Consider the following 22,733-nt stretch of genomic DNA (forward strand, 5'->3'; position numbering starts at 1 on the left):
GGGCACTTTATACATTCTTGGACGTGAAAAAGGAGAGAGAGAGAGTATCCTTAAGTGAATGGATGAGAGTTGTCAATTTGATATATGGTTTTGTTAGATCTTGAATAAGGATCTTTTCATCAAAAGGATGATTCATTCAAGATTTAACAAGAATACAATAATAACCAAGAAATATTTGTACTGTTAGTAAAGAAACAAATTGTTAATAGAGAACATAATTGAATTACCTTAAAATGAAGTACAAAAAAGGAGGAATTTGTCTGTCTAGATAGAAATATTGTTGTTTGAAAACACCATAAGAAAAAAATACTCTATGCAAAATGTATGTCATTGCAAACAAAAGTCCAATGGTTGAGTGTGAGTAACGCCCGAAGCGAAGGCATTTGTGGAAAGCGAATTGAACTCGCGTTCCCCGAAAAGAGCACTCTTGAAGAGAAGAGTTGTGACTAAACAACTTAAGGGCCAATATGAAGGCGCCGTGAGAAAACTTCTGCAACGAAAAGAGGGCGCAACATGGGATAATAAATGCAGGTTTCAACCGTTTTTTTTTTTTCTGTTCCTGTTTTCATTCGGACCCACGATGCTGACCAGCAGAAGGGAATTCTACAGAATCGGACGGCAAGTTTCTCCCTGTTGCTGACTGGTGAGTATCGGGCAAGCTGTATGCAAGATGACAGCATCCACCAACTCGGGCCATCGGTAGAAATGCTACTGAAATGAGACAATGGACGGTTCCTCGAGGGAGACGGGCAGTCAGACGATAGTGACGAGCATTGCCCAGCAGAGTGCAGAAAATGGTTGTATGTGACGAGCAAAGTGACCTCCATGTGGACGCAACCCACTGAAGCAGTATAGTATTTAACAGTAAAGGACAAATAAAGAGGACATGGTAACCTCATGCAGTGGTGGTAATATACAGAATTTTCTTATTTTATTAACAATTAGCATCAGAGGGAAAGGGTGAATCAATTTCTAGTTGGAAGAAAAATGGACAATTGCCCAGAGAACTTTTGAGTGACTTATATGATTATAACTTGTTAGCTCCATTGGACTGGTAATCGGAGGACTTAAGTTCTTGTGTGAGACCTAATTAATGTGGTGAGATCTGTGTTAGCATTTGAAGTTAAAATTGTAACTAGTATTTTCCCATGCTGAGTGTGTTATTAATTGACCAGAGGATATGAGTTATATGTTCATTAACTAGAGTGTTCGTTTATGATTGTCAGTTGATTTAGTATAGGTATTGTGATAAGTTTTGATATGTTTAAACCTAATTGTAAACTCATTAGATCTTTAATAAACATGTTTTACTATGTAAGCCTGAGTTTTGCTTGAGCATGAGACTAATTTACCACTCATAAAAGTTTGAACCTATGCATAAGGGGAAGGTATAGAATAATTAGAAAGGATAGGGCCATGACTACAAACTGAGATCTCTCCAGACGCTATATATATTTAATGAATATAGGTAGCTGTTAGAACTCTGGGAAAGTTTCTCTGAGCAAGAATTCTTCTGTCCTAGGACTCTGACTGGTGCAGCTGGAACAAACAAATTTGTCAGAGTTCGAAAAGGAGACGGCCCCCAGAGAGATAGACTGGAGATCTCATTCTTAGTTGGCACAAGAGGGGGATAATAGTAACATAGATTTAAAGAAAAACCACGACGTAACAGTTTAAATGTGGTTCAGAGCTGATATTTTGTAAGTTCTCTAGATATTTTTTGGATGGGCCTTGAATGTATGGGATGGTAGCAGTTTTGCTCTAGTCTTGCATATTTGGCAATGAAGGGGATTTCTGGGGAACATTTAGTATTTTGTGTATTCTTTGGGGATTATAGCCATTGGATAAAGAGTGTGATGCAAGTTGAGTGAGTTTGGTAAGAGTATTGTCATTGGAACAGACCATTTGTGCAAATATCTCCCTGTATGTGTAAGTTTTCTATAAACAGAAAAAAGATAATGAACCATCAGGAAGGCATGTTACCAATGTATCGGAAGTACAGACAGTCTTAGCTTCTTCTTCCATGTGAAGTAGATTTTAGAGTGTTGGTTATTTAAAGGCACTAAAATCTATCTAATTGTCTGGACCATGTGACCAGGGGTGAATGCTGGTCTTGAAATTCATGCTTGCTCTTGTTATCATTCAGGGAATGAGAGATGTGATTGAAGTCTGATTAGCAGAATAATGAATTACTGACCATTTAAAACTATATATTCAGAAATTTATGTACATTTAATCATACAAATACAACATTTATTTTACAAATGATATTCTATCTTTTTCAATTAACTACTTGAATATAAATTCTACCCTACGGTACTTCTTTATGAACTGGTCAATAACATCGTCATAAAAAGTTGGTTGTAACTTAATTTTCCCAAGCAACATACACACTTGTAAAAGCTGGCTGAAGCTCACTGGCTAGAGCTACGTTGACTGCATATGGCCTGTGTTTAAGCAACAGAGTGAGACAACATGAAAAGGCTATGCGCACGCATGAAATCACAGTGCTGATGCAAGGACCTGGAAGCTCCTACAACCGAGCAAGCCAAGGTAGCTTTGACTAGACGAGCAAGCATCGCCCTTCAATACACTATGCAAAGCTCAATTATTGCCACGCAATCTTAAGACACCTTCTGTCTACAAAAATAAAAGCCTAAATGGAATGCTTATAAATGCATGCATTTATTAACAAATAAATATTACTTCTTTCTCAATTAATGAGCTTGTGCAGCAAGCATGGAGAATCGCCCCTGCATGTGACCAAATAGCTAACATAACATCAACATGTTTAGGTACAAATTTTAGTAGACACAAATTAAATGTGGACGTAGACAACAGAATAAACAAAAGTGGTATGGTAGGGAGTCATCTGAATAAATTTATATGCAATAAAAGAGAAACTAGTTAAAATAAACTAGCAGTATACAGAATGGTTTTGAAACCAATTTTAACTTATGGATCTGAGAGCTGAGTTAGAAATAAAACACTTGATCAAAGATTAGAGACCATAGATATGATAGTTCTGAGGAAAATTAGGATGGTAAATAAATGGCAGCATCATATTCAAAATAATGGTGTTAGGAAGGAGCATGACATTGTCAACATTCAGAAATACGTGATCAGAGATCTTAGGAATATGTTTACTTTAACAGAATGGTTTGACCATTGATAGTTTTCAAAATAGGCATTTCTGCCAAGATGGTAGGCAAAAATACTCACTCCAAAGAAGACCAAGATCTAGGCAGATGGATGTAGTTAATAGTGCCTTAGAACAGTGCTTCCCAAACTTCTGGATGTCAGGGCCCCCTTTGCAAAAATTAAAATATTTCATGGCCCCCCTCGAAAAAAAATTGTAATAGAGAGATATATTATTATAATATTTATTGTATTTATATTCAATACAAAACATACACAGTGAATATTGCAAAAATCAAATGCATATATTACATTTTTTGCTCCTTATCGTTTGGTTCTGAAGACGATGCGGGCTGTTCTGGTAAAATATGAAATACTGTTTTTTTTTTTTGAGTCTGATTCTGCTTCTTCTGATTGTTCGGGATTTTTTTTAATTTTTTATCAGCCACTTGTCCATCTCAGGGTTAAATTTTTTAACGTAGAATAGATCAAATAATATCACCACTTACCGATACTGGCGCACCACAGACTGATAACATGAAATTAGTGAATATTACCTGAATAAGGGAATCCCCAGACCAGGAACATTTTTCTCTTTTGTGACTTTTCTCCCTTTACGGTAATTAAGCCTAACGCAAACAGACAGCAAAGGCAGGTTATTAAAACGTGCATATGATTGGTGCAGTATTAACAAAAGATCGCGCAATCGAAAGATAAAAGCATAGCTGACAATTGAAATGCTAACTCTCTTCAACTGAATTCCATATGTGAAACTGCCATAACATTCATTATATATATATATTACTTACTTTTAACACTTTTACGAATTTTAACACTTTCGGTTGAATTTTATTGCTGCCTTGGGAAATCGAACTCACACACATCTAATTAATAACAGTTTTTAGTTAGATAACTAAAAACTGTTATTAATTAGATGTGTGTTTGCCCATGCAACATATGGTTTTGTTTCATTCTATACAGCATAGTTTCATAGCATAGATACATTAATGAATCACATGTATGAGGGAACATGTGATTCATTAATTAGTGTGTTTTTATCTCAGTCTCTAATTGCACTATTTGTTGAGAAATATATTACACAGACTCCTCATACGTTATTCACTGGCATAATAAAAGTACTTTTTCTTTTAAGGTTACACGGTGATCAGCATTCATATTTATTAAATTAGGGAAACAAAACACACGTGTTAAAAAGATTATTTTACTGATTAATCATAAAATAATAACTTTATGTTTCGACCCCTGTATTGAGGTCATCTTCAGAAGGATACATTCAGAAGTATAAGACCAAGCTACATGCTGTTGCACGCTATACAAGTAAATTACATCTACGTTGTTAACTCATCTTTTTTCTTAGCCTGCCCTCTAGTGAAAAAAAAAAAAAATTAAATAAATAAAATAAACAAAAAGAAAATAAAAACTACAATAAACTCTGCTAAAGTCCTCATGTACTAGGATTCTTCTGGAATTATACAGTTATATTATGATTATTTTCTGGATTTGTACAGGTTGCTATTGAATGTTCAAGGGGAAAAAAAAAACAAAAAAAAAACACTTCACTAGGTCTTGTATTGAGATTTTTCTTTGTGGTTGCTATGTGGTTGCCTCTGCAGTATAGTGGCTGTTAGGGAGGGCGTGTTGTTTACCACTGCAAGCGAGTTACTATCTCCCCACATGAACTTGTTTAAGCTTTTTTTCATGTGTGAAGTGTATGCGAAACTTTTATTGGTAACATTACAACCTTCATAGCAACTACAAACGTGTGATGAAAGGGACAGGAAGATTTGGAGCTTCCCTGGAGACCATTCGAAGTAAATACAATTAACCACTGCTTTGAAATGAAACATATGAATAAGCAATATTTACTAATATTCATTAAGCACCGAAATACGCAGGAACCAAAGTTTGTGAACCAACACCAATGTGTGAATTTTTCCATTAAAATATAAAAAATAACAAAAAAGAAATAATAAATAATAAAAGTTAAATATGTTTCTTTTAAAATAAAAAAAATCTACTTAGTCTTAAAACATTTTAAATTTATTTTCATTATTTCATGCCCCCCCCCCCTCAACAAAACCTACGGCCGCCAAGGGGGCCACTGCCCACAGTTTGGGAAGCCCTGCCTTACAAGACCAAAATATAAGATCCCAGAGTATTGGAGTCTTGACAGATAAATTATTTCTAATTAGTAATAATTAGAAATTAGTAATAATGTAAACTTTCCATGTAGTTATTAAAATAAAGAGCCAAAAGGCTTCAGTTTATGATGCAAAATTACATAAGCAAAGTGGATATTAGATCCAACATTATTTCAAAGCCAAATGTAGAATAAAAGTCTCCTAAGTTGACAGAGTGCTTGCTGGAATACATTCCTCGGCATTCATGAGTTGCCTTAGTGTGGACTACTTAAAAGATATAGGTGCTGCCAAGCATCTATACAGTATATTCGTCTTTTATTAGTCCATTTCGATAAGGTTTCACTGGCCTGACAGCTGCTTCAAACTGGTTGGTTTGAAGCAGCTGTCAGGCCAGTGAAACCTTAGTAGTGAAGCCTTAGTACTGAACGAGAGTTTTTGCTCTTAAGAGAGCAAAAACTCTCGTTCAGTACTAAATAACTTGAAATGTTAGAGAAATGAATTTTTCGTAAGCAAAATCTCGGTTGACGCATAAAAAGTAATTACTTTTCATGTAGTACTATCATGCTATTTGAAACATCCCTTGAAGATACATATGAGGAATTTGATAATTATGACACTTATGATAATGATTATTAATGACACTTAAAAATTACTAACACGAATTTGATAAGTTTAGTTTTCAGTTTTTTTCTGTATATATATCATCAAATTCCTGACATGTACCCTCAAGGGGTGTACAGGATATGATAGTACTACATGAAAAATTTACATCATTACTAACTTCCTATATACAATTTTCCTCCAAATCAGTCTGTTACTTGTCAAGACTACAACATTATCAGATCTTATATTTTTATCGTCTAAGGCACTTTGTACCATATCAATCCACCTATCTTCCTCTGGGTCATTTTGCTGCCAACCTGGCAGAGAACACTTGTTTTGCTAATCTTTCTTTGCCCATTCTGTTTAAGTGACCATACCACCTGAGACCATACCACTCTGCTAACCCATTCCTGGATGCCGACAATATCAAGTTCTTTCCTAATATCTTCGTTTTTAATATGATATTGCCATTGATGCCATCTGTTCACGTCTTACCCAGCTCTCAGATCCAAAAGTTAAAACTGGTTTGAACACTGTCTTGTATACAGCTAATTTAGTGTTCCGACTAATTTCTCTCTTATTCCATATGAATTTATTCAGTTGCCTTCCTACCATATCAGCATTGTTGATTCTGTTGTCTATTTCCATATTTAATTTACCATCTTCACTAAAAATCGTGCCTAAGTAGCTGAAATGTTTTACTTGTTCCACAGGTAAACCCGTTCACAACACCGTTGACATTTTCAACGATTCTGCCTGTTTTCATTGTCTTTGTCTTTTTAATGCTGACCTTCATACTATATCTATTACAACAGTTATTCGATTTAGTCAGGGAATCTTGCAAACTTGTAGCGGATTTATTTAGAAGTATAACATCGTCTGCATAAAGCAAAGAGCTGACATTAACATCTCCAATTCTGATATCATGTTTAATACCACTTTCCTTCATAATGTGATCCATATAGATAATGAATAACAGAGGGGATAATGTACATCCTTGTCTGACACCAGATTTAACATTAAACCACCTTCCTGTAATTCCTTCAATATATATATATATATATATATACAGAAATGTATATTATATATACACGAGATCTCCAGTATCTGCTATCAGATACTGGAGATCTCGTGGTTCCACACATGTACAAGTGTACAACAATAGAACTTTAACACGGACTATAGCTCAAGTTCATAATAACTGTAATTTACATTAGAATATTATAGCTTTATAATTGTATAGCTTTAGAGTATCTCATTGTTTTTTTTTTAGTGTCTTTTAATAGCTTTCTCTGTTCTTAATGCTTGATGAAGTTCATTCCCGACGAAACATGTTGCGTTTCAAATCTCTATTTGTTATAATTCTCAGATTTTTAGTCAGTTTATATGAAAATGAATACACACACACGAATCTCCATTTTCATGATAATTGGTTCCAGAAACAAATATGTAAATGAAAACCGTGTAAAAAACAATACAGTGCATATGAAAAAATAGAAGAATGGTTCCGGATGTGAAAACCTGATGTGAAAACCTGATGTGAGCAATAAGTTATTTTCAAACAAAACATATGAAAATCATTGAATAAAACTCTATTTAATTTTAAGGGAATATTTTTTATTTTAAATACTTATTTAAAGTATATACATATGTATATTTCGTAAAGAAAATAGTGTGTCACTAATAAAACAGAAATTTGAAAAGGCCCAAATACACCCACATATATGGTTATTAGTTAAATTTTATTCACCATCACTTTCTGACAGTAGCTGCATTCTTTTGCATGAGACTGGAATTAAATCACTTCCATCTCTTGAAACACTTTTGCCATCCTGTTCATACTGCAATAATGGCGAAATGTTTTCTTCAGTAAAAGGAACTAAATTAGCACTAATTTCCAGTAATTCTGAAGGTTGACTTTTTTTTACCACAGACTCTATAATTAATTGTTGAGATCCTGTTTTGACTAGATCTTTGTATAATTCTTCATATCGAACCATGCATGACTTCAGTTCATGTTTAAACTGTTCACCTCGTTCCAGTGGCGGTCTGTGAAGTTTAAAGTGGGGGTACTGCCTATACAAAATTTAAAAAAATCATTATTTTTTTCCTAATTAGTAACCAATTTATTAATAAATAAATCTGTAGATTTATTTATTAAATAAATTAAAATAAAATAAAATTAATTAATTAATTAAATAAATGAATAAATCTGTAGATTTATTTATTAATTAATTGGTTACTGATTAGGAAAAAAATATTTTTTTAAAAATTATTTTGTATAGGCAGCACCCCCACTTAAAACTTCACGGGCCACCACTACCACTATTTCGATCATGTGTAAGAAAATGACTTTGCAATTTACTAGCCATTTGAAGCTCTTATTTAATTAGTCTTGCAGTGTGTGGAATCTCTTTGTCATCATCATCACTCTTTTCTTTTTCATCGAGATTCTCAAGGACAGCTTCTATTGTGTCATCATCACTAACAGCCTTGTCAACTATCAATTCTTCAATATCCGCAGACGAAAAATCACCAAATCCTTCTCCACCAACTGCATGTGCTTATCTGATATGGGAATATTCAGTTGTATGCAAAGGTACAGGGTTTTTCTTTTTCACACATTCTGGCCAAGTAGCTTTCCAGCATGCATTTAAAGTTGATGATTTCAATTCTGATAACACCAACTTAGCAAGTTTGATACAATCCAAAAAAAAAAATTTCTTCCACACATCAATAACTGTCAGTAAATTATCCTTATCTAGTTTATCCAAAATGTATTGGAATGTTCTTCTTATGTAGTAAGTTTTGAAGGTAGTGATCACAACCTGGTCTAGTGTTTTTTTTTTTTTTTTTTTAAATGTTGGGGTCCATACATGAGAGATTGATCAACCTATAGTACTTTAGTACCATATATGGGTAGTGGGTTAGGAAAGGAGAAACTTGTTTACATTTGTTTTAAAAGTTTGTATTGTATTCCTTGGGAAATACATCAGGGGGAAAGACTGTTCCACAGTATAGCAGTAACAGGGATGAAGGAGGAGGAAGTAACTTGTTCTGTGGGTTTCAAGGTGTACTGTGAAAGGATGTTGGGCCTTTTCAGGATTGTGGAAAATAGTTTAGCCACAAACTGGCTTGCTTACACTTGAATAAAAGATTAAACCAAGTATATAATTTCTTGGTATCGTTAATTTATAGTATAACCAAGTGGAAAAACTTCCAACAACTATCTCTAATCCAGAGTATTTTAATAAGGTGTGACACCTTTTGGCAACTCGTATATGAAAATATGACTCCTGCATTACTTCAACCTTGGTATCACCTCTGATCTGGCTTCCACTGATGAGACCTCAATAAAAGTCGAAACCAGTCTGGGTAGTGACCCTTCCAATAATGCATAGCATTATACATATCAGTGAGGATATGTGCTTTGCATTATGGGATACTAAGGCAAGTGATGTGAAATCATAAGCTTCTATATACAAGTTGCCCCAGTCCTGAAAATAGTTCTGCACTGGGGCAAAATGGATAAAGGATTAAACCAAGTATATAATTTCTTGGTATCTTTAATTTATGGCATTTGCCATTGTCAGTTATGCATGCATTGGAGGCAAAGTGTGAAGCCAGGAGATTAGTTTTTTCTGTCGGTGATGATGCACTAGATCCATCTAGGTATGATAGGGCTGGGACTAGTGTTGGGCAAAGGTTATGACCGATTGCTTTGGCAAGAGACCAAAAGGCATGGCTTTCACTTTAAAATTTTTTTTTATTTTTATGTTGGGCCCATATATGAGAGGTTGGTTGGTCAACCTATAGTACTATAGTATCGTACTATAGTACTATAGTATCGTTTATGGGTAGCGGGATGGGAAGGGAGAAACTTGTTGACATTCGATTTAAAAGCCTGTATATTGTATTCCTCAGGAAATACATCAGGGGGAAGACTGTTCCACAGTACAGCAGTAGCAGGGATGAAGGAGGAGGAAAAGAAACTTTGGGCAGGCTGCAAGTTTCCTGCTTTCTGCCCATTCAAATTCTGTTTTGGAAGCATTTATAGTTTTCTTGTACCTGTTTCGAGCTTCATTGAAGGTGGATAGAGTTCTTGATTTGAGCCAGTTTGTGGTATGCTTGATTTTTCATTTGTGCAGCCTTGACACCTCTTTTGGAGAACCAGGGTTTAGATAGGGAATGGCAATTCAGAGAAGTGTGGGGAATGTATGTTTCCATGCCAGTGAGGATTACTTTGGTGATACGTTCAGTCATATGTTTGGATTGGAAGACTAGAAGCAATAGTCCAACCATGGGAATGAAGCATAGTAGTCTCGGAGGCTGTCCCACTTGGCAATGTTATAATTCCAAACTACTCCTGTGTGGGAGTGACTGTGTAAGCATTGTTGCATGGGGGAGGAGATGAGCACTAGATTGTGGTCACAGTTACCGGGGGGGGGGGGAGAGCTCAGTACATTCACTGCGTATTTGGATGGGTCATTGGTAAGGAAGAGATCTAGGGTATTTGGGGAGTGGTTTGGGTTATCTGGTATTTTAGTTGCATATGAACAATTTATGTAAGGTCAGTAGTGATGGCAAATGTTTCAGCATCTCTGCTTGCAAGATCCGTACAACTGGATGTGGAACGCCAGTTGGTGTTATGGACATTAAAATCTCTTAGGAGAATGATTTTGCTGTTAGGAGAGTGGGACTGGAGAAAATAAATTTTTAAGGAGAGGAAATTAAAGAGCTCAGAGTGGTTTGTGGCATTAGGAGAGCGATAGAGACAGTACATGAATTTGACTGAGTGGGGAAGGGATATTTTCAACCAAAGAAGGTCAAAGTTCGGCGATTCTAGGTTAGGTCTCTCTGGAAGGGTACATAGCAGATATATGCACAGATGCCATCCTTGGGTTGAAAGGAGTTAAACAGTGTGTAGTTTGGAAGATTGAGATGGATAGTGCTGAGGGGAGGTGAGATTTGAGTTTCTGCTAAAGGAGCAAGTGGGGGTTTGGTGGACTGCAGATAGTAGTGGACACTGTTAAGGTTGGAGTTGAGGCCATGGATGTTGGTGAAGTGGATATGCATTCTCCTGCTAATTTGTTGACATCTTCTTTTAATGATTTACCATTTTCCATCAGAAAGTTCAAAACAATGGAGTTTAGTCTTGTTTTTGGCCTCGATTGACTCGTGTACTGTTGAAGCTATTAGGTCATGGAGTTCATTAGCGGGCAAGGGCACACTTGCGATCTGGTGCTGGTTGTCGAGTATCTTGAGCTTAGTTTCCAGCGCTCAGATTCTGTGAGGCATGTATTCGACTGCAAGGGTCTTGCATGTTTTCTGTGCAGTACCTGCATACTGGTCTACTTGGTGGCATCACTTAATTTTTGCTAATTTGGCTTATTTGTAGTCTATCATCCAACTGTTGTCTCCATTTTGGTGTTATTTTCGAAGTTGACATCTTTGTTTCCTCTGGGCTAATGTTAAGTCAGGTCAAGCACATATGCACAATTGAGGGAAATGTCCTTTGACTTGTTCTTTTTTGCCGTTAATAATTTGGATGCACTTATTGGTGTGTCATAGGTCACTTTCAAGAGAGATGGAAAGTTCTTTCCATCCTTTGTTTTATTTAAGGGTCCAAAGCATTGGCGTGTGGCGATGTTTCTGGGATTGGAGTTGCATTCTCCTGCTAATTTGCTGATGTCTTCTTTTAATGATTTATCGTTTTCCATCAGAAAGTTCAAAATAAGCGTTTAGTCTTTTTTTGGCCTCGATCAACTTGTGTACTGTTGAGGCTATTAGGTCGTGTTCGATGAGTCATTAGCAGGCAAGGGCACACTTGCGATCTGGCGCTGGTTGTCGAGTATCTCGAGCTTAGTTTCAGTGCTCTGAGACCGAGGTACTCATTCATCGTTAGCCTTTTTTTTGCCATCATCTTTACTTCACACAGAAGGCATAGCGTGCACTGTCACGTGGCTGTTTTTTTAATTGTAAAGATAACTGATTTCATAGACTAAGGGTACTTACACGTTGTGCAGAAGTAATCAGCTCCTTAGTACCCTCTGTTAGTTTTCCATTTACTGATTATTTGCACAAAAGACACTTGCAATAACGACAAAATGCGGGAGCACAAGTTTAACGTAGTTTATTCACAGGCGCCACCTCCAGGATGTTGTATTAGGTGGCAGAAAACAAAATTCCACATTTAGGTGTTCTAAAACAGGATGACCAGGCCATGTCTATAATCAATAAAACTTAAGTCCAGATTTTTTTTTTTTATCAAATAGCATTTAACTTCTGGAATGAAACACTGATGGAAACATGCATTAAAAATTTCTTTTGTAACCCACCCTTTTTTTGTTTGCCTTCCAGTGCACTGGTAACATGTTAAAATCTACACCTTTCATTGTGGTCTTAGGGATCGATTAATGATTAATGATTTTAATATACGATTTTTTGAAGCATTGCTGCAATAGTCACACGATCCTTAGCTGCTTTAAAGCCACCAACACTTTTTTGTGATTTCACTATCTCAGTTCTACTTGGCTTTTTTTTTCCAAATAGAGGCTGATCTCATCTGCATTCCAAACTTGATCAGGAGTGTTGCCATCACTTTCAATAATTTTGGACAGTTTTGAAAGAAATTCCCCAACTGCCAGCTCATCTGCAGATGCCGCTTCTTCTTTTATTTTTACATTACCTATCTTTTGAGAAATTTTGTAAGCCAGCCTGTGCTTACAGAAAGATCACAATTGTTGTTTGATGGTGTTGACTCCTTTACCTGAATCTGTTTGTACAACTGTAATCTTTCTGTTTGATGACATTTTCATCGAGGTATTCTTTTTGTGAGCAGTCTTCTTCTATCACATCACTAGGGCCTTTCCATCTTCACTTTTATAATATCTCTCATATAGGATGGCGACTTGGCACCTAATTTTGTTCCATAAAGAACAGATTTTCTGATGGCCTCTTCATTTTTCTTAATCGTTCTCACAGCAGCTTCGTTCAATCCAAAATATTCCCCTAAGGATGTTGAACCTTCTCCAGCTGCTAAACGATCTAAAATTTGGTTCTTAATTTCTAAAAAAATAGTTTTTCTTTTCTTCTTCTGTCTAACTGAATTATCCGACATCGTGATTAATGGGATAATTTTACTAAATTGATATTACGTGTACAAAACTTCAAAATTTAATACATATCTCTATAATGCACAAACAAAACTTTTATGAACAAAACACAAGACTTGTAAACATTTTGAATTGTAAACAAGAAATGATTGTTTAGCAAACAGCTTAACTCCTTCCAAGCAGCTTTATATAGGCAGGCCTCCCGTAACGGACCAACTTAACTTTGAGGAATCAGTATAGTATGCTTCTGCTTACAGGAACCAACAGCAAGTGAATATAATGGATCATTTGTCGGCTTAACTTCGGGGAATTGTAATTACAAAAATTGATTTTTTTGTTGTTGCCGCAGTTGTCTACATTCTGTAGGGTTGAGTAATCCCTGATATTTAAAATATTGAGGATATTCCCCAATATTCAAGTTTAAGTACATATTGTTGTGACGTTTCTTATAATATTTATCTCTCTACTTATTTGTTATAATACGTTTGTACTCTAATCGTTTAGATTAACTTCTATTGTTTTATATCTTTCCTTTATCCAACCAGCTACACCATTTATGTTGAGACTTTTTCTTATCTTGTTTGCTTTTTCTTTACTTAATTAGTTATTTACCCTTTATCTACCCTTTCTTAACTAATCCAACATCCTATCTTTCTTAAATTCAAAACTCGTCTAACTGTACCTTACTTATACACATTTATCCCTTATAATTTAAACTCTACAATCAAATATTCTCTCCTTCAGTGCTTTGCAGTCCTATTGGCCTCTCTATGTCCTAAACAAACAATTTGAAGAAGTTCACCCTATAAAGATTAACACATTTATATTTATGCTGCGCCAGCTAATACCTAGGTAGAAAGGATTCTTGTTCAGGGTGACTCCTTTAGAGAGTTAATGATTATTTGATCAAGCATAAGTTTATCTCCCCCCCTCGCTTGTCCTTTTCTTTCTTACAGTCACTGCTTACTTATTGCATTAGTATTCATGGGTTTGTCCCGCTTGGTTCGTTGTTATTTTTATGAGCGGTAGTTTTGAATTCATATAATATAGGCAGATCAGGCAAGTACATGAATGAAACAATTTAATTAGCTTTAAGGTGATACACTATAATACATTTCAAAACAGGATAACATGGTTGCACTCAACTCAGATCAAAAGCTCTAATTAACTTGTACTTATCACGCATACTAAATCTTAATAACCTTAAATACAATCATTAAATACAATTCATAGATTATCATTAAGCCATTCAGATACGCGTGGCTATCAGTGAACACATCAGCACAATTACACTTTTAGTTGAACATGATCTTGTATCTATTCGGCCTCTTGGGCAAACAATTCTTAACACTGTCTCGGACACGTATCTAGTTGTAGACTACGCTTACAGTTCTTTAAGTTCAGTCCAATTTAAATGTTCCCACAGGAAATTCACTCTCGTCTTACAACTGGAATTAGTATTTCAAAATTCTACATTACCATTTCTGTCCTTGAACTCTTAAAACTTGTTCCCGCCTTGTCTAATCATCAAGGCCTTCAAATGTAATCGCTTTGGAGGATATCTTCCGTAGATCTGTGCGAGTAGAATCTCCGAGGGAAACATGGGAGGTGGCACGGTAATGTCGCCTTGAATGGACGGCTCAATTTAGTCCCTCCGTCGTACGACAACATCACAGCTATCCTAGAACACGGACATAGCTTGGCCCAATACGAACGCTACGATGGACGAACTAAGTGCCTTCCGTGACTGGCCAGGGACTTCCCTCCTACGATGAGCAGGACCACTCCGAGAGATCAGGAATCCAGGAAAAAAAAAATCTCGAATCTTCATGCAAGGCCTTTTTGTTTCATTTTCTCCTCTCATTAAATCTCGATATTTGCGACACGCGCCAACTCGGTCACGTGTGTCCATGTCAATCTCATTAGCTCCCTCTATTAATTTTTCGCACGTGTGTCTGCCTCCTATTCCTGGAAGACGCTTAGGTTTCCCTTTCCAATACTTTCATAATGTAGGATGGTAAAAGTGACCTTTGAACCCTGACTCACAAGCTTTACTATTTCAGTGCAAGAGGCTGGTTTTCCAAACGGATTTTGCCAGCTTACATGGATTTCTGTTATCAGGCCCACACTTAATACAGATTATATTTAAACACTTTATACATTTTTATACAATTCCTTAAACTTTATCTTGACTTGTGTTCACAAACAATTTATTTTTTCTATTGCCAACGTTCCATGTTCTCTGCCTGAGTAGAATTAATGTTGTGACCTGAATATTTTAATATAAACCTTTTTAATGCTTATTCAGGACACAACAATATGTACTGTTCTAGGAAATAATAATTATAATGGAAATACCCTTTTTAACAGAATTGAATTCATTCAGAAATTTTAAAAATAAGTGCCATTTGAACTGTGTTAAATTAAAATATACCGTGTAAAATTGGAATTGCTTTTGTTTTCTAAACTGTGTTATTTCGAATTTGTGTAAACAAAAAGGATGTGTAAAAAAAAATTAGCTGCGTGTGTGTGTGTATATATATATATATATATATATATATATATAATTTTTTTTTTTTTAAATAGTGTTTTGTATTACACAAACAATAATTAATGACTTTCATATTATTTGTTTTCTAGGGCCATACCAAGACCTTAAATTTTTTTCAGGTGGCAAGTTCTTTATGCATTGTAGACATGCCTGGTTATGGATTTAACCAGCCTAAGCATTATAGTAGTAGTGTCGAAGAATATTTGAAGAACAGAAAAAAGTAATGTAGATTTTCTGGTTTGTAAAGATAAAGAAAGTTCAAGAATTGCTTATTTTGTAATTGATGATAGTCAACTCCATGTAGAAAACACCACTTTAACAGACTCACTCATTATAATTGAACGATATTATAATGACTGATAACTTACTCATTATAATTGATCCAACCAGAAGCCGTTGGTTCAATACCGTGTTCAGAGGAGTTTACTATAGCAAACCGCCCACTATAATTGACTGTTTCTGTAGTTTCTACATGTTATAGTGAGAGTTGACTATATTACCATCATAGTTTTGGAATTAGAGAAATACCACTTTTGTGTAATGCAGTATTTTATTATATTTCTATAGTAAATCTTGAAATTAGTTTGCCATACTTTAAAAAAAACGATGTATCTGATTGTTTCAAATGATATATTATTGTAGATTAAGTAATTCTTTCTATGGAGGTAGTTAGTTCATTTGTGAAATTGGACGGATGGCCACAACTTTTTTTATGCATTTTTTTCAATTTCTGCATTGCCTCTGCATAACATTCTGAATTGTTCATGGTGTTTCTCCAGCAAGTCCACAAACAAGACCTATTTTTGTCCCATAATGTGGTTATCTTGACTTTGTTCACTGAAGGCTGATGTTAATTTCCTCTTGTTCAGTGAATCAAAATGATGCATTCTTTTGCTTATCTCTTAGTTTCAGTGTGGTAATGGTTAATTCCTCTTTCATCATATGTGACTGTGAGTGACGGAAACCTTCCTACCCCCCATTCTCTTAGTGCTAGAGAAATTCCATACAGATGACTTTCCTTGCTTCTTTGTGTTCTTCGCACCAGCATGGTTGGTCAATGATTAGCATACTGACTCTCCAACCAAGAGGTCGTGGGTTTGATCCTGCTGTGGGCATGGATGTTTGTGATTGTCTTACCTTGTGTACTGCTATAACCTTTGATATGGTACAGTATGACCTTTGCTGTCCTTCTGCCATTAAAAGTACTCATAACATAAGTTATGGGTGTTTAGTATGCTCTTTGCTCAGCATTGCTTTATGTAAAAGTATTTTTTATATTAAAAAGACAATAAAATCCTTAAATAATAACAATTTTTTTTCTTTATTTATAATTATTTATTTAATTTTTTCTAGTTAGTATTACACTAGACAAATTATATTAGAAAATAAATAAATATAAATGTTCACTAAATTTTTAGATGCATATTATCTTTTTGCTATGTAATTTTTGAGGCCCCTTGAGATGATGAGGCCCTAGGCGCACACCTAGTGTGCCTGTTGGGTAATCCACCACTGATTCTTGGGACCATAGTGTGCAAAGTTTCTTGCAGCCATAGTCGTTAATGTTGGTCATCACTGCTTGATTTCCTTTACCAACTGCATTACATATTTGTTAGTTGTGATGTGATAAACATCCTTTATCAGTATGTTAGTGTAAATCTTGTTGTTTGTCATCTCCAGATCTTTGGAGTACATTCACATATTGATTCTACTAGATAGTTCCTGAATAGCATGAGTAGGGTTCCAAGGAGCAGTTATCTCCTTTCCATACAGTATCTCATTCTGAATCACCGGCCTTATATAGTCCCACATATCCCTTTCTCACAGACCACCTAAGTGATCACTTTCACCAGATGGAGGAAGATTGAGACCTCCTATACAATAACATCCTCCAATGAGGTAATCAGATCTAAGGTCCTTGATCCTCATGTGCCCTCTGTTACATGTTGTTTATGATAGTTATCCCTCACAAACTCATTAATTCATTCTCCCATAATGATCATCCTTTTCTTATTAGCCAGACCAATTTGCTTATACATTTTCTTCTCACCACCGTCCACATTAGCAGGTCTGTAGCAACACCCAACTAAATATTTCATCCTGTCCACCACCTCCTCACACTATACTGCTTCAAAACTACTGTCACTATTTGTTCCTTGCAACTCCACCTTGAATGGGCACAACTCCTCTGTTCCCTGCCTTTGCCAAAAGCATCATACCCTTCCATCTCTATTTCTGTCAGGATGTCATTCTCATCTAGCTACATCTCACTTATTCTGATAATTTTTGGGTATGAACTCACTGAGTACAATAGTTAAGTTCCCCTTATTTCAGATGCTTCTGACATTTGTATACAAATATCATAGCTCATTTCCAGTTCTCTAATGAGTCCCATTGATAGCACTTCTTGGATGTGAAGTGGTGTCCATGAGACTTAGTGAATAGTCTCCCCATGTTGGAGGTTTAATGGCATATTTACAGCACTAGGAAAGGATTGTAAAACAAACTTTAATGCTTCCAATATTTCATCTCAGTTACTGAGACATCTTCAGGAATTACAAATAACTCTTTTAACAACTTAAATACAACACGATACTAACTGAAACACATTACTTAAAAAAGTATCCTCCTATCTGGCAGACATTACAAAAGAACTCCAACTTTTCAGTTATTCTCCCCCCCCCCCTCAGATTTATGACTTACCTACAGTCCACAAACCTAATCCCCCCCCCCCAAGATCTATAGTAGATGCCACTGATGCAAGCTGGCTAACTCTCTTTCCCCACCTCACTGGACTTACCTTATCCTATATAAAAAAACTCTACCCATTTTAAAACATTGATTGAAAATCTAACTTTAAATAATACAGATATATTGGTAAGCTTTGACATCACCACACTGCTGGATGGAGACAGTACTCAGGTGATCAATGCTGATGATGTAATGGAGTTGTTTAATAATCACTTTATTAGGATGTTTCATCCTTGTAAATTTAATCCTTGCAATTTTATTCCTAAAAGAAGAATAGGGAAGTTTGAAGGGTTAGAAGTGAATGAGAAGATGCATTCTGAATAGTGGGCACTCTGGATATCAGTAAGGCATTCAGGCCAGATGGCATTTTGTCATGTAAGGGGAGTATGTGATAAGGCATTAACTATGCCATTGGCACAGCTGTTTAATAAAAGTTTGCATCGAACAAATTCCTGAGGGTGGATGAAGGATAAGTTAATGCTGTTGCATAAGGATGGTAACAGGATGGCCATATCAAACTATAGACTGGTTTTAGAAAGTTTCCAAAGTAAACTAAAGTTGCCAGGAAATTATATTTTTGTTTAATCCATGACTCAGGTGTAAGCAAACAAAGTTTGCACATGAAGTATCTTCACATCCAAACTTTAGCTTTTATATGCATGCATGCGCACGCACATGCAATGGATTCTAATTAATTGGGACTCGTCAGTACTAGAACACTTTGTCTCATTTTAAGCAGCTGCCTCAATTATGTGAAATTTTATGGAAAAAGCTAAGATATCACAAAAAGTTAATGCTTTAAAATAGACAAACTTTCAGTATACCTTTGTTAGCCATCTTTTTATTTAAACAAACTAAATGTATACATGTGTCAGTATCCCTAAAGAGGTTAATCATACATAGGTATCTATCAAAGAAGCATATTTTCCTTAACAATTATTTTGGAAAAATTTATCGAGTGTACCCTTAGACTGCAACTGAACAAAATCAGCACATGTATCTAATTCAGACAATAAATTTCTTGGCTTCCTGGTTAGTTGCTCGCTCATGTTCAGATGTGTCATTCTTATTACTTTCCTTGTCTTCTTGGGGTCTTTAGGGTTTTTTTTTTTCAGGTGCAATTTGTTCAACAATTGTATCCTCACAATCTTAATTTTCATTGTAACATTAAAGGCTATTGTCGATGCATAAAACCTCTTCGTAGTTTGTGATGTGTTGCGTTTCCAAAATGATTTCATTTTCATTATCAGTGATATCTGGTATTTCCTAGTCTGAATTCTTAAAACCACAATGAGCAAAGCAGTTTTGAATTGTTTTACTGCATATTTCTCATTAACTATTTGCGACAGATTGTACTGCCTGTAAAATGGTAATCTTTGTGCTAATTTCTTTGGACGTTGTAGATGACATCAGTAGATTTTCTTCCATTGTTTCAAGGATGTATCAATCTTCTGCAACACAATGTCTTCAAATTTTTTATGATTCCCATGTTCAGTGGCTGTACCACAGATGTGGTGTTAGCAGGAAGAAATTCAAGTTGGATATTTTTCAAACAATCTAATTGTTTGAGGACGTGCCACATAATTGTCCAGAATCAGAAGAATTTTTCTTGAATTTCATTCAAGAAAATTTTCATTGCAATTCTTCATCCCAATTCATTAAACATTCCAGAAAAATAACAGAAGTCATCCATGCATTCTTGTTGGTATAATACAGAACTGGCAAACTGTTCATTCTAGCCCTTTAAAGCATCAAGGCTTGGTGCTTTTTCCAATAACCAGCAGCTTCTGTTTGTCACTTCCCGACATGTTACAGCAGCACAACATGGTAACGTGATCCATTGCTTTTTTGGAACCTGACTGCACTGCAAGTTTATAGCTCAGCAAACTGTCTGGTGTGGTGCAGTAAAACAGACCTGTTTCATCAGCATCATAGATTTCATCAGGACTAAACTTCTGCAGCAATTCAGGTAGTTTAGTTGATTTCCATTGTTCAGCGCTCGCAGTATCAGCACTGTTCTTTTCACCGTGTGCCATCTTAAATTTTATTTGATGTCAGGTTTTCCATCACGATAACCAACTATCTGTAGCTTTAAAGCTCACATGGCCCAGCTTTCTAGCTAACCCTTCCGATTTGTTTTTTAACATTTGACTATTAACATGCACAGCTCATCCAGTTACAATAGAGAACCATTGATTGAAAGCCTCCTCAACATCTGGATCCTTGCTTTCTCACATCCATTTTTTTTTTTCGAATTTCCCTGTTGTCCATCATGCGATGCCCATTCTTCTTGAAATTTGTCATGGTGGCTTAACAAATGTGCAGTTGTAGATTTTGGAACACCGGCTATCTCTGGCAGTTGACGGTGACTGGTGTTAGACTGTTGGCTTTTTATTTTGTCAAGTAAGGCGATTTTATCTGCTAATGTTAGATCCTTCCTTGACATCTTGACATAGGCCTTATAAAAACAAAAAATAATTAAATTGCTAAAACGTTTTACTAAAAAATAACAAACACACATACACACCTTTTTTAATCAAATGTACACAACCTAGCAGTCACTGTAAGCAGAATCTTTACACTGTCAAAATACACATGTCCTCTTTACTCTGTATCCTGTTGCCAACTGACAGCTAAACTCTCTATGCAACTCACTAGACATGTGCCATCTATAGCCACCATCTTGATAAAGTGGCAAGATGGCCCAAATAAGTGAAGCAACTTCGGGTTATATTCTCGATTTGTTTTCGTTCTTCAATATCTGTCCCGATTAACCGATGCCCCAATTAACCGTAATCTACTGTGTGTGTGTGTGTGTGTGTGTATTGATCCCAAAAAAGGCTTTTTTTTTTTTTTTTAATTGATTCCATACATGAGAGGTTGAGAGACCTATAATCATATAAGTGCTGTGTGGGTAGGGTGCAGATGAGGACTGAGAAGTTTTTTGAAGAGCTGCAGGTTGTAGTTGTTTGGGAATACTTTATGAGGAAGGCTGTTCCAGATATGGATAGAATTAGAAGAAGAGGAGAAGCAGGTTATTATGTTTTCAGTTGCACGGTAAAAGGATTCTGGATAGCTACTGCTCTTGTATTAACAGCTGCAATAGAAAGTGGAGGAATGATAGTTGCCAATTCACTGAGCATTGACCTTAGAAGTATCTGTAAAATAGATAGTGCTGAAACACTGAGTCTGTGAGATAGAGGCTGAAGTGAATCTGTAAGCGAGAGAGAGAGAGAGAGATCATCAGTGAGTCTAATTGCTCACCTGTAGACAATTTCAAGGATTTTAAGGGAAGATTTAGGTTCCCCACCCCAAACATATGAGCAGTATTCTAATCATGGGTGGATTTGAGATTTGTATATAGTTAGGAATTGGTTGGGTATAAAATAGTTTCTTGAACAAAAGAGAATGCATGGTTTTTGGATGCTGAGGAGGCTGTTGACATGATGTGTTTATGTTAGGAGAGACTGGAGGTAAACATTAGTCCAAGCAGAGAGAGATCTGATCTTGTCTGGTGATTTGTGTATTACTAAAAGTAAGGATAGGTGAGCTGAGATCTCCTTTGTGAGAAAAAAGGCATGACTGTGTTTTGGTGGCATTTAACATGACAAGGTTGTCCTTGCCCCATCGAAGGATAGTATGAAGATCAGTGTTTAAGGCACTAGTTGTGGATGATTTTGTAGTCTTGGATGTTAGAATACTGCATGGTTTGCCAAATAAGTAGATTGAGTGAAGAGTACAGTTGTCTGCAATGCTGTGGGATTAGTGGTGATTGTGAGTAGGTCATTTAGCAAAAGAAAGAGAGTAGGTTATAGAACAGAGCTTTGAGGTACTTTAGGAATGTCATCTACCATGACATATAGAGAACGACTAGAGAGAAAGCTGGTTACCCAGTTACAGAGGGCAGACAGAGAGAGAGAGAGAGACCAAAGGATGGCAATTTGTTAAGCAGGCCACGATGCCACACACAAACACTCAAAAGTTTTGGAAATGTTATTGAAGTAGCCTGTGGCCATTGGAAATGTCAAGGGCCACAGGCTACTTATATATAGAAGCAGTTGGCTTCACTTCAATTACCTCTGTATCCAATAATGCAAAACACACTATCTTCCTGTTTCTGGCTTTCACTGATGAAACCTCAGTAAAGGTCAAAACTGGTCTGGATAGTGACCTTTCCTGTAATGCATAGCAATATACATGTCCAAAATGAAGTGTGCTTTGCGTTATGGGATACTGAGGCAATTAATGTGAGGTCAACTGCTTCTGTATGCAATTAGCCTTGTCATGAAGATACTTCACAGACAAGCTGTGTTCACTTATACTTGGATAAAAAGGTTAAATAAAAGTATAATTTTTTGGCAACTTTAATATTGACTGGTTTGTATTTCTTCTGTGATTCTTAAGATTTTTGGA

At 35.9% G+C, this 22,733-nt stretch overlaps 1 protein-coding gene across 10 annotated transcripts in view; it reads left to right on the forward strand.

Moving 5' to 3' along the window:
• LOC150104711 (GTP-binding protein 8-like) overlaps positions 1-22,733 on the forward strand; it is a 147,274-nt gene that overhangs the window by 65,556 nt on the left and 58,985 nt on the right. For all 10 annotated transcript variants that reach the window (XR_016548546.1, XM_090395304.1, XM_090395306.1 and 7 more), the window contains exon 5: positions 15,659-15,789. Coding sequence is in view for 9 of the 10 variants with exons in the window: in XM_090395304.1 (XP_090251430.1) it covers positions 15,659-15,789 (131 nt within the window). In the remaining variant the exon portion in view is untranslated. The remainder of the gene's footprint in view (positions 1-15,658; positions 15,790-22,733) is intronic.

This window comes from Typopeltis vanoorti, chromosome 7, assembly GCF_054136105.1.
Source record: "Typopeltis vanoorti isolate ZY-2024b chromosome 7, IOZ_Tvanoo_1.0, whole genome shotgun sequence".
NCBI classification, from domain to species: Eukaryota; Metazoa; Arthropoda; class Arachnida; order Uropygi; family Thelyphonidae; genus Typopeltis; species Typopeltis vanoorti.